This window comes from Bison bison, unplaced genomic scaffold (assembly GCF_000754665.1).
Source record: "Bison bison bison isolate TAMUID 2011002044 unplaced genomic scaffold, Bison_UMD1.0 scf7180017864322, whole genome shotgun sequence".
Taxonomy (NCBI): domain Eukaryota; kingdom Metazoa; phylum Chordata; class Mammalia; order Artiodactyla; family Bovidae; genus Bison; species Bison bison.
The window spans coordinates 5,707,393-5,719,439 of NW_011494894.1; the positions used below are offsets into that span (position 1 = coordinate 5,707,393).

At 37.6% G+C, this 12,047-nt stretch overlaps 1 protein-coding gene across 4 annotated transcripts in view; it reads right to left on the reverse strand.

Moving 5' to 3' along the window:
- Window positions 1–468: 468 nt before the first annotated feature.
- The window catches only part of SWT1 (SWT1 RNA endoribonuclease homolog (S. cerevisiae)), a 108,284-nt gene continuing 96,705 nt past the window's right edge, over window positions 469–12,047 (reverse strand). For all 4 annotated transcript variants that reach the window (XM_010853081.1, XM_010853080.1, XM_010853079.1 and 1 more), the window contains 2 exons: window positions 7,164–7,228; window positions 469–1,457 (listed from right to left, as the gene is read on the reverse strand). In XM_010853081.1, the coding sequence (XP_010851383.1) occupies window positions 1,328–1,457; window positions 7,164–7,228 (195 nt within the window). In that variant the 3' untranslated portion in view covers window positions 469–1,327. The remainder of the gene's footprint in view (window positions 1,458–7,163; window positions 7,229–12,047) is intronic.

Sequence of the window (12,047 nt, forward strand, 5' to 3'; positions counted from 1 at the left end):
GTCCACGGTTCGCTCTGGGTGCTTTCCCTGCCATGACCCTGGGTTTAATCCTGGTTGGGGAACTAAGATCCTGCAAACTGCGAGGCACCGCCAAAAAAAAAAGAAACAAAAAAAACAACAAACCCCAAACAGAGTAAAAACCAGTAATAACTAGAAGTAGTTGAGGAAGAAAAATCTGATGAAAGCTCTTTTGTTAAGGGAGGGGATGCTTTCTTGGCTCCTGAGGAAGGAAAAGGAAAAAGGCAGACAGCAGAGGTACTTTGGAAGCTTCTCCTTCTACAAGGGCTCATTTCCCTGAGGGCACTTTGAGCTCCTGGGAGGAGGTGTGGCTTTCTATGCAAACAAAGCTCATCAGATCCTTCTTCCTGGTAGTGAGCACTCCACCTAATTCTCTTCTATCAGAGGGTCACTTTTATAGTCATACCTGTACATAGTTCAGAAACAAAATTTGGAACATGAAAAGCAAAATCACTAAAAATAATTTATTGCTTTAAAAAATAAATTAACATTTATAATAGAATACTAAATCAGATTTTCTCAAATGTATTAACAACAGCATACTATACTTTGGTAAACAAGGATTTCCAACTTCCGGTATAACGAAATAAGTCAATTAAACACTTGGTTTAGCTAGGGGCAAACATCAGCCACTGCCACCTGATCCCATAAATCCACGCTGCTTCACATCTGAAAACTGAGTAGAGGGGTCTCCCTGTTCTTCCCGTTGGAAGCTTCCTGAAGAGCTTCTTCCCTGAAGCCCAGGGAAGAGAAGAGGCTACTGTAGCAAGGTGGAGCTGAAGTAAAAATTCTACTTCCCTTACCTTGGAGGAAGTTAAAGGGATGTGATTACTTCACCTGGTCTACATGGAAGACAGTCTGATCAGAAAACAGCCCAGGGTAAGATTTCTCTTGTGGAATATGATGAGCATGGTCATGTCCTAATTCTTTCTTGAGGTTTGAAAGTATCTGGTCACCGGCCCATATTTGGGGTTGAGGGAGATGCTAATGCTGTGTCCCTGGCCTTCCTCAGATGCCACAGTGGCTCTTGCCCTAAGATGTCCAAAAAGACGGCTCTCCTTTCATTAGTCACGTTGGCTCAGTATTAGGAGTAGAGGTAGGGAGGTAAGGTCAACTTCTGAAGAGTTGAGTCCACGATTTATTCCACAATGGATGCAATAGAAGCTCAATGAGATTGTCAGTATTAGGCAATCATCTTTTTATACCTATGACATTTCTTGCAAGTTTCTCAGGTTTGGCACAAAAGGTTGAAAAGTACTCTGTTGTTCCTGAAGACAAATTCAGTTCCTTCTAAGTTACAAATCGGCACTTAGGTCCTATCGTCGAGCATGTCTTCACACCATCCCCTGTTTCTGGCCTCCATATAGACAGAGGCATTGCACTGCTGCATGGTATATTCCATCTCAGTCAGTTGGCGGCATCCAATGGTTAACTTTTCCCTAGAGGATAAAGAAAAGTTACGTGACTACAAGACAGCAAGATAAAAGAAAAAATCGCACTACAAAAGGAGAACACTGGGATTGGGAATATATTATTTGATATTTGAGAGTAAAAATGCCTAGAGAAATGGTTTCTTCAGTTCAGTCGCTCAGTTGTGTCCGACTCTTTGCAACCCCATGGACTGCAGCATGCCAGGCCTCCCTGTCCATCACCAACTCCTGGAGTTTACTCAAACTCATATTGAGTCAGTGATGCCATCCAGCCATCTCATCCTCTGTCATCCCCTTCTCCTCCCACCTTCAATCTTTCCCAGCATCAGGGTCTTTTCCAATGAGTCTGTTCTTCACATCAGGTGGCCAGCCAAAGTATTGGAGTTTCAGCTTCAGCATCAGTCCTTCCAATGAACCAAACAACGTGGCAGGATAAACAACTTAGTAATGCAATTGTTAGATAGTTATCATGGAGATGATCTCGGGGATATTACTGAAATCATGAATAATGGTTTCCAAGGAAGACCTGCTGCCAATAAGAACACTGTAGAGTAGATCACATATTTTTGTTTTATTTGGTTTGGGAGTTAAAGGACAGCAAGACTAGTGGGTTCTAAGAGGACAGGAACAGACACTGGACAGGAACAGGAAGTTGGCAGCTTCGACTCTTAAGGAGAATCGATCACCTAGCCATTAACAGATGAATACTAGTTAACTACTCTAAACCAGAAGTGAGAAAGGAGGGCGCAAATGCCTGATATTTGCCCCAACTACTCACAACTGTATCTAACATTAAGCTTAGCTGAATCTCAAAAGCTGACAGGAGGCCTATTAACTGTGGGATCGCTGAGTCATCAGTTAGAGCACCAACCCATTACACATGGTGTCAAGAGTTCAAATCCCCTGAAAACCTATTTAAATCTACTGAGAGGTCATCTGCATAAGTTCACAAAGAATACCCAGTATCCAGTACTGCGTCAGAAAACAGCAGTTATTTTTATTATGAAAGTTACACGGTTATTGGGAAGCCCCCAGTGGCTCAGTGGGTAAACATTCTGCCTAAAGGCAGAAGACTCAGAAGATGCAGGTTCGATCCCTGGGTTGGGAAGATCCCCTGGAGGAGGAAATGGCAATCCACTCCAGTATTCTTGCCTGAAAAATCCCATGGACAGAGGAGTCTGTCCAAATGGCCACAAAGAGTCAGACACAACTGAGCAACTAAGCAGCATGCAGACTGCTGTTACGTCTTTGGTTTCTAAGATTGCTCTGAGCCACCTCCAGGGTATTGGGAAGGACTCCTAGCTACCTTTGCACACTACCCCTCCTCCCCCATGCCTGGATCCCCTGATGCAGGGCACAAAGGGAAAAGAAGTGAGTCAGAACTGAAGGGATAGGATGAGCTAACAGTGGCAGCAAAGTATACTAAATACACTATATTTTGGAGAGGCCTCACTTCCTGAAAACGTGCAGTGAGGCTGATTGAAACCTGACTTTTGACTCTGTTACTCTAGACCTATTTCCTACATTTAGAGTGCTTAAAATCAGTGTTATGTTCTTGCCAGTTCTTTACAACTACTCAGAAAATGATTTTCGGAAGACTCTAAGAGATCCAAAATAGAGAGATGTAAAATGTTTTCCTATAAACTTAAAAGTGAAATAAAAAGGGTAGGTCCCTATTCCTGTTCTTGATTACTTACTCTACATGTGGAAAAAAACGCTTTTAGTAACTAGACTTACCATCTATTTCGGCGTCTCTTCTTCTTTCTTCCTTCTCTTTTCCCCCCCTCTCCTAGTTAAGAGGTGAGCCCTATGCCCTCTTTCATCCTGGTGGCATGTAGTTTCTTTATTTGTGTGAGGCAGCATTCTGATGATGGATTATCACCTACAGATTTTGCTTCCTGCATCAAGTTGTCATTGATGCTGAGGAAAGTATCAAATGTTTTTCTAGTATCGACCAAACACAGCATCATGTGTGTTTGGCTAATACCAGACTATGATGATAGGACTTTTGAGTCCTTTCCTCAGTGGATTAGAAGCAGAACAGCAGAATATTAGACACTGCTTAACACCTTTGCCTACTGTTCTGTAGCATCTCCAATGACTTCTCTCACCTTAGCTTCCACCTCTCGCTGATGAGACATTTACAACTGAGAGAAAGCCTAATACCTATTCTGATATCTCTTAATTGCTAGAAAGTTCTTTCTTTACACTGGGCTTAAAAAAAAAAAATCTATAAGCTGTTTGCCTAAATTAAAACAAAACAAGAAGTTGTTATCCCTGTTTCCTCCAAGAGTACAGATATTTTATGTCCCTTACAGGTGGTCCTATTTCTTTGCCAAACTAAACAATCCCAACTCCTAATCCTTTCTGGAACAAAGCTAAAGGCTGGAGATTGCTTCTAGTTCTGCAATTCTGTACTGTTCATGAAATTTCTACAGAACTGCCACTGATTTTCTAAATCATCCTATTATGAGTCTGAAATTAACTCTGACCAAATCTCAGATGGGTCAAAATAAGCAGAAATTTGATCAAATCAATAAACAATAACTGCAGCAGTTCTGATTCATTTCCATAGCTAATTTTGTCAAAGTGGCATGGCAGTAGTGAATTGAAGTGCCCTACCTCCAATACTTTTTCCAAAATCCTTTCTAGGTACAAGAAAAAGAGTTTTACAGCTCTCTTAATGTTTCTAAATACTTGCAATGTGCATCTCAAGTAAAGGGAAAATGGAATACAATGTAGTACATATAACTCAGAAAGTCTGGGCTAGAGTCTTAGAGTGCATTTCTTGCAAGTTCCCAGATGGTGCTAACACTCAGCTCCAAGAACCACACTTCAGAGAACCAGAGCTCTAATGTGATACTACCACAGAGCTGATCCCTGGCGTTCAGAAAGCAGTAATTCCGGAAAGCTCTTGCCATAAGGAAAACAAAGTTGTTCCTGATACTCATGCCTTAGGCAGCATATTATTTGGATATACCAGGTACTTGAAGGAGCTAATGTCACAAACCAATGTGCATTTCACACAGGAAAAATGACCTTAGGGACTTGTCTTGTAAACATGCCAGAACATTCTGTCAAGAATTTATAGGTCAAGCAAAGTGAATTAAACACTATTCCTAACTTATTTTTCATATATGTATCAATAGAGGATATCACACAAGATATTTATTTAGTAATTTATTTGATAATCTTATTAATTTACCATCCTGGATTTTCTGAGCAAACTCCTCATCTGTGCAGGGTAAGCAGTGCTCAGACCCCACTGGCAAGAGCGAAAGCTAGGACAAAGAATCTACAAACTACAGAAGAGAGAAAACACTAACTGATGTGTACACAGGAACACCAAGGCTCTGCTGTGTCATGGAATTCAAATTTTGGTCCAAGCCACTTTCAATGAGAAACCTTAATTACCTGCCTTATCAGAACCTATAAAATAGTTTTCTTCTTGAGCTACTGAATTTCTTCCCTATTGCAATAAATTTGATGTTGACACACCAACAGCCTCTTCCTTCACAACACGTCACAAATCAAAAACAAAGATTACCAAAGTCAGACATTCTAAGTAATTGTTTTTCTTAATATAGTGAAGTTAAATCATTCTTGCGTTTTCACTTCAGAGTCACAGGGAAGCTTTGCTACCTCTTATCTATTGCATTTGGCTCTGCGTCTAGTATGAACTACTGAAACAAAAAGAACCTCTGTCTTCTGGCAACTTACTTGAAAACTGAGCTGTGGAGTATAGCAGAGGTTCATATGGGAGGTACCATTCACTGAAAATATAGCAAATAATTTTAAAAAACAACAGAGTAACAAATCTAAAAGCTATTAACTTTAAAAGCCCACTTGAACAGCAACTGCCATTTTCCAATGCATTCAAGACATTAGACATATTGGATTTCTCTTTAAAATCATCCTTTCAGGATATAAGAGGGAGCTTATTAATTAATATCATAGTTCAAATTCTTGGCATTGTAAGGGCAAAGAAAACAAAGAAAAATAGGTACTACTACTTTAACTTTGAACATTTAAGTTTGACACTTGCATCCTTTCCCTCTCCAACACAAACCAAAAAAACTTCCCAAATATTTAAACAGTAAGCTGAAGTCAAAATAATTTTAGACATTTGAATGGAACCATCCTGTAAGGGACTCTGCCCTCCAAGTTATATACGGAGCTTTATACACCTTCAAAAATATCACCAAGACTGGAAGACATTATATTTTTAATCCAAATCTCAAGTATACAAACCTTTAAACGTAGATTATCTGTAACAATCTATAAGTAAGAGTTGTTGATTGTTGTTTAGCTGCTGAGTCATGTCTGACTCTTTTGTGATCCCATGGACTTGTAGCCCACCAGGCTCCTCTGTCCATGGAATTCTCCAGGCAAGAATACTGGAGTAGTTTGCCATTTCCTTCTCCAGGGGATTTTCCCAACCCAGGGATTGAACCCATGTCTCCTACAACGGCTGATGGATTCTTTACCGCTGAGCCACCACGGAAGCCCATAAATAAGAACATAACTGATTAACTGGTAGTCTGAAGATCAGGGTAAAAAAATCATTTTCATCCTCAGCTATAACAGATGATGCATGCCTAACTGACTTCAGATTTTCTTAGAAAACTTATTTTAATCAAGTGAATGAGTGAATTTTCAGTTATGCTGCCTGGTAACATTTGTGTATGAGTATCAGTTCTAGTGTCTTGATATCATCAAACATATTTATGAATCTAGAGTTTTACCAGTAGAACCACCTTGATAGTTAACTCTGTCATTGTGTCCACTCATACAATTCTGTAGCTACACAAATATATCTGCAAATTATAAATGGCAAATAAACTGGTGAAGTGATACACTGGCATATTACACAGTAATGAGAATACAGTCAGTTCTGCTAAAGTTCTTGTTTTGAACACAATTTATTGTAACAGCATTGATATATTAAAAAACAATTTGAGCACAACAAAAATTTCCTATTTTCTTATATATGATTTCATTAGTGGAAAATGCCAGATGAACAGAGAAAACTGTACACAGCCTATTTAAATGAATAAATATTAGAAATTTCTCAATTCTAATTTCTATATAGATAGATAAAACCCACATAAGCAAAAGCTCTTAGGGGTGGGTCTTCAATATTTTTGAAAAATATAAAAGAGCCTTGACATCCCTAAACTTGAGAATTTACTTTAAAAATTAAACTTGCTATGTGCATACATATATACACACACAGTTTTTTTATATGACAGTTTTTTTATATGTATGAACTATTTCATATTTATAAAAGCTAAAAAAAAAACACAGTATAGTGAAGACATAAAAACAATCCTTCACCACCACCAAGTTAGTGCTATACATGGCAAGAGCAGGTCACTCTGATATATCTACATGCATATATATACGACTGCTGCTGCTGCTAAGTCGCTTCAGTCGTGTCCGACTCTGTGTGACCCCATAGACAGCAGCCCACCAGGCTCCCCCATCCCTGGGACTCTCTAGGCAAGAATGCTGGAGTGGGTTGCCATTTCCTTCTCCAATGCATGAAAGTGAAAAGTCAAAGTGAAGTTGCTCAGTCGTGTCCAACCCTTAGCGACCCCATGGACTGCAGCCTACTAGGCTCCTCCGTCCATGGGATTTTCCAGGCAAGAGTACTGGAGTGGGGTGCGACTGCCTTCTCCAATATATATGACTATACATACATATGTGACTTACCGATACTCAGCCTGTGAAACACAATCATAAAGTTCCTGGGCAGTAAATTTGACATTTTTATTTACCTGAAAAGAATCAAAATATAGCTATTAAAAATGCATATTAAGTCAAATGAAAGGTGAGAGCACAATTAGAATGGCTCATATTCTGAAGGAGGAGAATGTCAAGTTTTTGCTTTTGCATAAAAAAGGACTAAATAATAACAATTAGAAGTTCAGTGAACATAACACGTAACACTGAACTATGTGTAAAAATATTAGTCCTATTGTTACAACTTAATCTGTTAACAGAACCAGAAGAAGTGAGATGGTCCTGGGATTTGTGGGACTCCCAAGAAAGCAGATGATCACTTTAGAGATCAAATGGACAGAAAAAAAATGTGTATAATATATGCAACACTAAATTCTACTATTACTGGCTCTTATCAGCAGATTTCATGCATCAATTAGCCTAACCCTAATATACTTATTCAATATTTATTTTCTGGGAAAAGTATATAAATTGTTAACATTTAATACCTATACCTAAAGCTAAAGTAGATCTGGGTCATACAGGTAGGCTGTTGTAAGCAGAATCAGCCACATCTTGTTCATTTCATGAACATTAGAATTAATTCAAGCTGAAAGAAACAGTTAAGTAGTCAACTCTAACAACATTTGAATACTACGGGTGACCCTTCTGGAAGCTATTTCTGAATAACTTTAAACACTAAGGTAATAAACTGTGTGGAAAAATCTGTTTTGGGAAATGGATGATTTATAGACATTTTCTAAAGAAATATGTTTTTCCGACTATCAACGTCTACATATTTAAATGACTATGTTTCAGTTTATAAATATCTATTATAATTCATAATTTATAATACTGTAAAAATAAAAGTCCTTCATCATACAAAAACTTTTTGTGGCACATGTGGAGAACACAGTGAAGGAATCCTATATTTCTTGAGGCTTACCATTGATTTAGGCAATATTTTATTTATGTTGCAAGGAAGAATCTGGAAATTTGTAGAAGGAAATTCTTTTTAACAGATTACTCAAGGGGGCTTCCCAGATTGCACTAGTGATAAAGAACCCGTCTGCCAATGCAGGAGACACAAGAGACAGGTGTTCAATCCTTCGGTCAGGAAGATCCCCTGGAGAAGGAAATGGCTACCCACTCCAGTATTCTTGCCTGGAAAATCCCATGGACAGAGGCGCCTGAGGGGGGCTATAGTCCATAGGGTCGCAAAGAGTCAGACATGACTGAAGCGACTTAGCCCTTAGCCCCAGATTACTCAAGAAATAACATAGTGTCTAACTTTCTAGAAATTCTGAATTAGTGAAGGGAAACTAAATGAAACTATCTTCTATTCACTTTACTTTTAAAAATACTTAATTATTAGCATATGCATTTTTGATGAGGAAAAATTTTTGTTCCTACATTGACTTAACACTACTTTAAAGATTTATATCATGAAAGTCTCCTGTAGAGTTTAGGGTATTGCTTATTTGCAAAAGTTCCATGAGCTTCTTTCAGTATTTTTATAACAAATTCAACATATCTGTATAGAAAATGTTCCATTCACTAAAAGTTAAAAACACATAGTTTTTAAATATAAATTTGAAATATATATAATCCTCAATTTTTGCTGAAAATGTTATTTAATTATGCATAATATTTACTATTATATTTAATGATTTAAGAAAGTGGTATATTATTTATCATGATTTTTAGGTACTTTATAATTTTTATTAAAATAATCTTCTAAAAATGTTTTAAGATATACATTTAGAGTTAACTTATCAACCAGTTCGATTCCTATTTTTCTACATGTTCTGCCCTGATGATCTCAAGGGTCTTTGATATTTTCACTATTGCCCCAACATGCTGGGACCTATAAATGTATCCAGACTTAGGCCAGCAAATGTCAACAGTCAACACTGCAGATCTTTGATCATAAGATAAAAAGAATAATCTGTTCTCTACCAACTGTTGAGAAAAATCAGCTGAAGAACTGATTTTGAACTTGACATAATATAAATACAAACAAGTTCTTGAAGCCACTAGTAGATTTTTAGGAAAAAAAAAAAAACAAACTATCTGATTTATCTGTAGTTTTGAAAACAATCACCCATATCTATTTAGACCCTTAACCCAGAACATGGCTGGGGTGATGTGACTCCAGGTTGTAGTAGATGACTTCTAAAGTAGGCAGTGAACCTACTACTAAAGGAAACCTAAAACACAGATTCATGACATACATCACAGTTCTAGCCTGAAATATATCATTTCACTACCTTCCTGAGTTTTGATACAAGATATTTTAAATTAGTCATATTTGGAAGTTTTAAATTACACTATTAAGTATCATTTCTGTGCTTAAGTGTATAATTTTAATTCCCAGAAAACAAATAACTAAAAGATACCCCTGTCAGTAAACATTAAGAGTTATGATTGTAAAATGGAATTGGTATCATTAACTCTTAGTTGTAGTGTTAACAGTGAGTGCCAAATATGAGAAATGGTCATATTATTCTTAATTCTTAAAAAAATCAAAGCAAAGGTTTAAGTATAGTAACAGTCAAACATCTTAAAAAATTTAGATTGTCCCTATCACTGTTTATGAGACAAATACATCCAATGTAATAATTGGTATTGGGGACGAAGTTCAACTAATAGAAATAACTTTAAAAATCTGGGACTCAGATCCACATATTCTTATAAATAACAAATTGGGTATTTTCTCCCAATGCTCTCAGCAATAGAAAGTACTAAACCCCCAGAAGACCTATATATCAGATTTTTCCAGGATGTGATTTTAAAATTGTCCAATTGTTTCTCCAAATAAATTTTTATTGGACTGAAATTCAGAAAGCATGATGAAATAATTATTTCATCAAGTCATCTCAAAAGAGGAAATTATCTTAATAATCACATAAAGTGGTTATACAGCATTAAGAACTGTGGTGTTGGAGAAGACTCTTGAGAGTCCCTAGGACTGCAAGGAGATCCAACCAGTCAATCCTAAAGGAAATCAGTCCTGAATATTTATTCATTGGAAGGACTGATGCTGGAAACTGAAAGTCCAATACTTCGGCCACCTGACGTGAAGAACTGACTCCTTGGAAAAGACCCTGATACTGGAAAAGACTGAAGGCAGAAGGAGAAGGGGATGACAGAGGATGAGATGGTTGGATGGCATCACCAACTCAATGGTCATGAGTTTGAGTAAGCTCCGGGAGTTGATGGATAGCAAAGCCTAGCGTGCTGCAGTCCATGGGGCCACAGAGATGGACACAACTGAGCAACTGAACTGAACATATTAAGGGTAACTTTTAAAAGGTACATATAAACACCATTCGTTCCTTAAATAAGAGAAGTAACACTTACTGAACACTTACTTTGTGCCTGGTACTGTTTGGAGCACTTTATATATATTAAGTTATTTAGTCTTATTTAATGAATAGCTGTAGTTTATCTACTTATGTTATTCTCATTTTAAGATGGGGCAACTGAGACAAGGACAATCAGATAACTCTTCTAAGATTATACTCTTAACTGGCAGCAGAACCAACATTTGAACATGACTAGTTTGACTTCAGAGTCTGTGTTCTTCAACACTAGGTTCTTAATGTAAGATGTGGCATAAAAAAGTTACAGAGGACTTCCTTGGTGTTCCAGTGGTTAAGAATCACCCACCAATGCAGGGTACACGGGTTTGATCCCTGCTCCAGGAAGATTCCACATGCTTCGGAGCAACTAAGCCCATGAGCCTCAACTACGGAGCCTGTGCTCTACAGCCCATGCTCTGTAACAAGAGAAGCCACCACAATGAGAAGCCGGGGCACCACAACTAGAGAAAGCCCTTGCACTTCAACAAAGACCCAGCAGAGCCAAACTAAAAAAAAATTTTTTTTTTAATTTTATTTTATTTTTAAACTTTACATAATTGTATTAGTTTTGATAACAATAACCCTGTGTACGAGACAGCAAAAGAGACACTGATGTATGGAACAGTCTTATGGACTCTGTGGGAGAGGGAGAGGGTGGGAAGATTTGGGAGAATGGCATTGAAACATGTAAAAATTTTTTAAATTAAGAAAAAAAACAGTTGAAGAGCTAATCAGGAATAAAAGCAAAGAAACACATATAAAGATGTTCAACTTCACAAGAAAAGTGACACGTGAATATATGTCACATTCCTATATTTAGAGTGTTTTAAAAATTAAACACACACACCCTCAAAAAGGAAAGAATATATGCGCACATGGGCAAAGAACTTTAGGCAAACAAAACTGAAGATCAACAGAATACTTTCCTTGGATCAACAAGGATAAGAAAAGCACGAAGATTAATTTACAAAACACACTGGAGCCTCATCAGAGCTTTAATTCCAGGGTCTATGCTGCTGCTATGGAGAAAACTAAATTATAGCTTTCCTTTTCAGTACTCAGTGGTGCTCAACCGGAGGTGGTTCGTCCTCCTTAGGGGCCATCTGGGTATATGAGTTGGGTGCGGTGGGAGGGTATTTTTGGTTGTCACAATGACTGAGAGAGTACTGGCGTTTAGTATCTGAGGATCAGAGATGTTGAAGCATCCTGCAACGTTCCACACAATGCAGAAATGCCCTATCCAGCACCAACAGCGTCCCTGAAGGGAAACAGCTCCGTGTTGTATTAGTATAGGTCTCTACCACATGTGCTCACTTAAGAGAATGAAACACAAAAAATGAATGTCGGGGGCAAACTTTGGTGGCATTTAAGAATTTAAAGTAAACAGCAATTAAATAGCATTCCATTTTAGAACACCTCTGTTTGTTTATATTAAAACTTGATTATAATGGAAATATGATAAACATTTAAAAATATTTTTCCTACCTCATACTTGATTAGGAAGTTATAG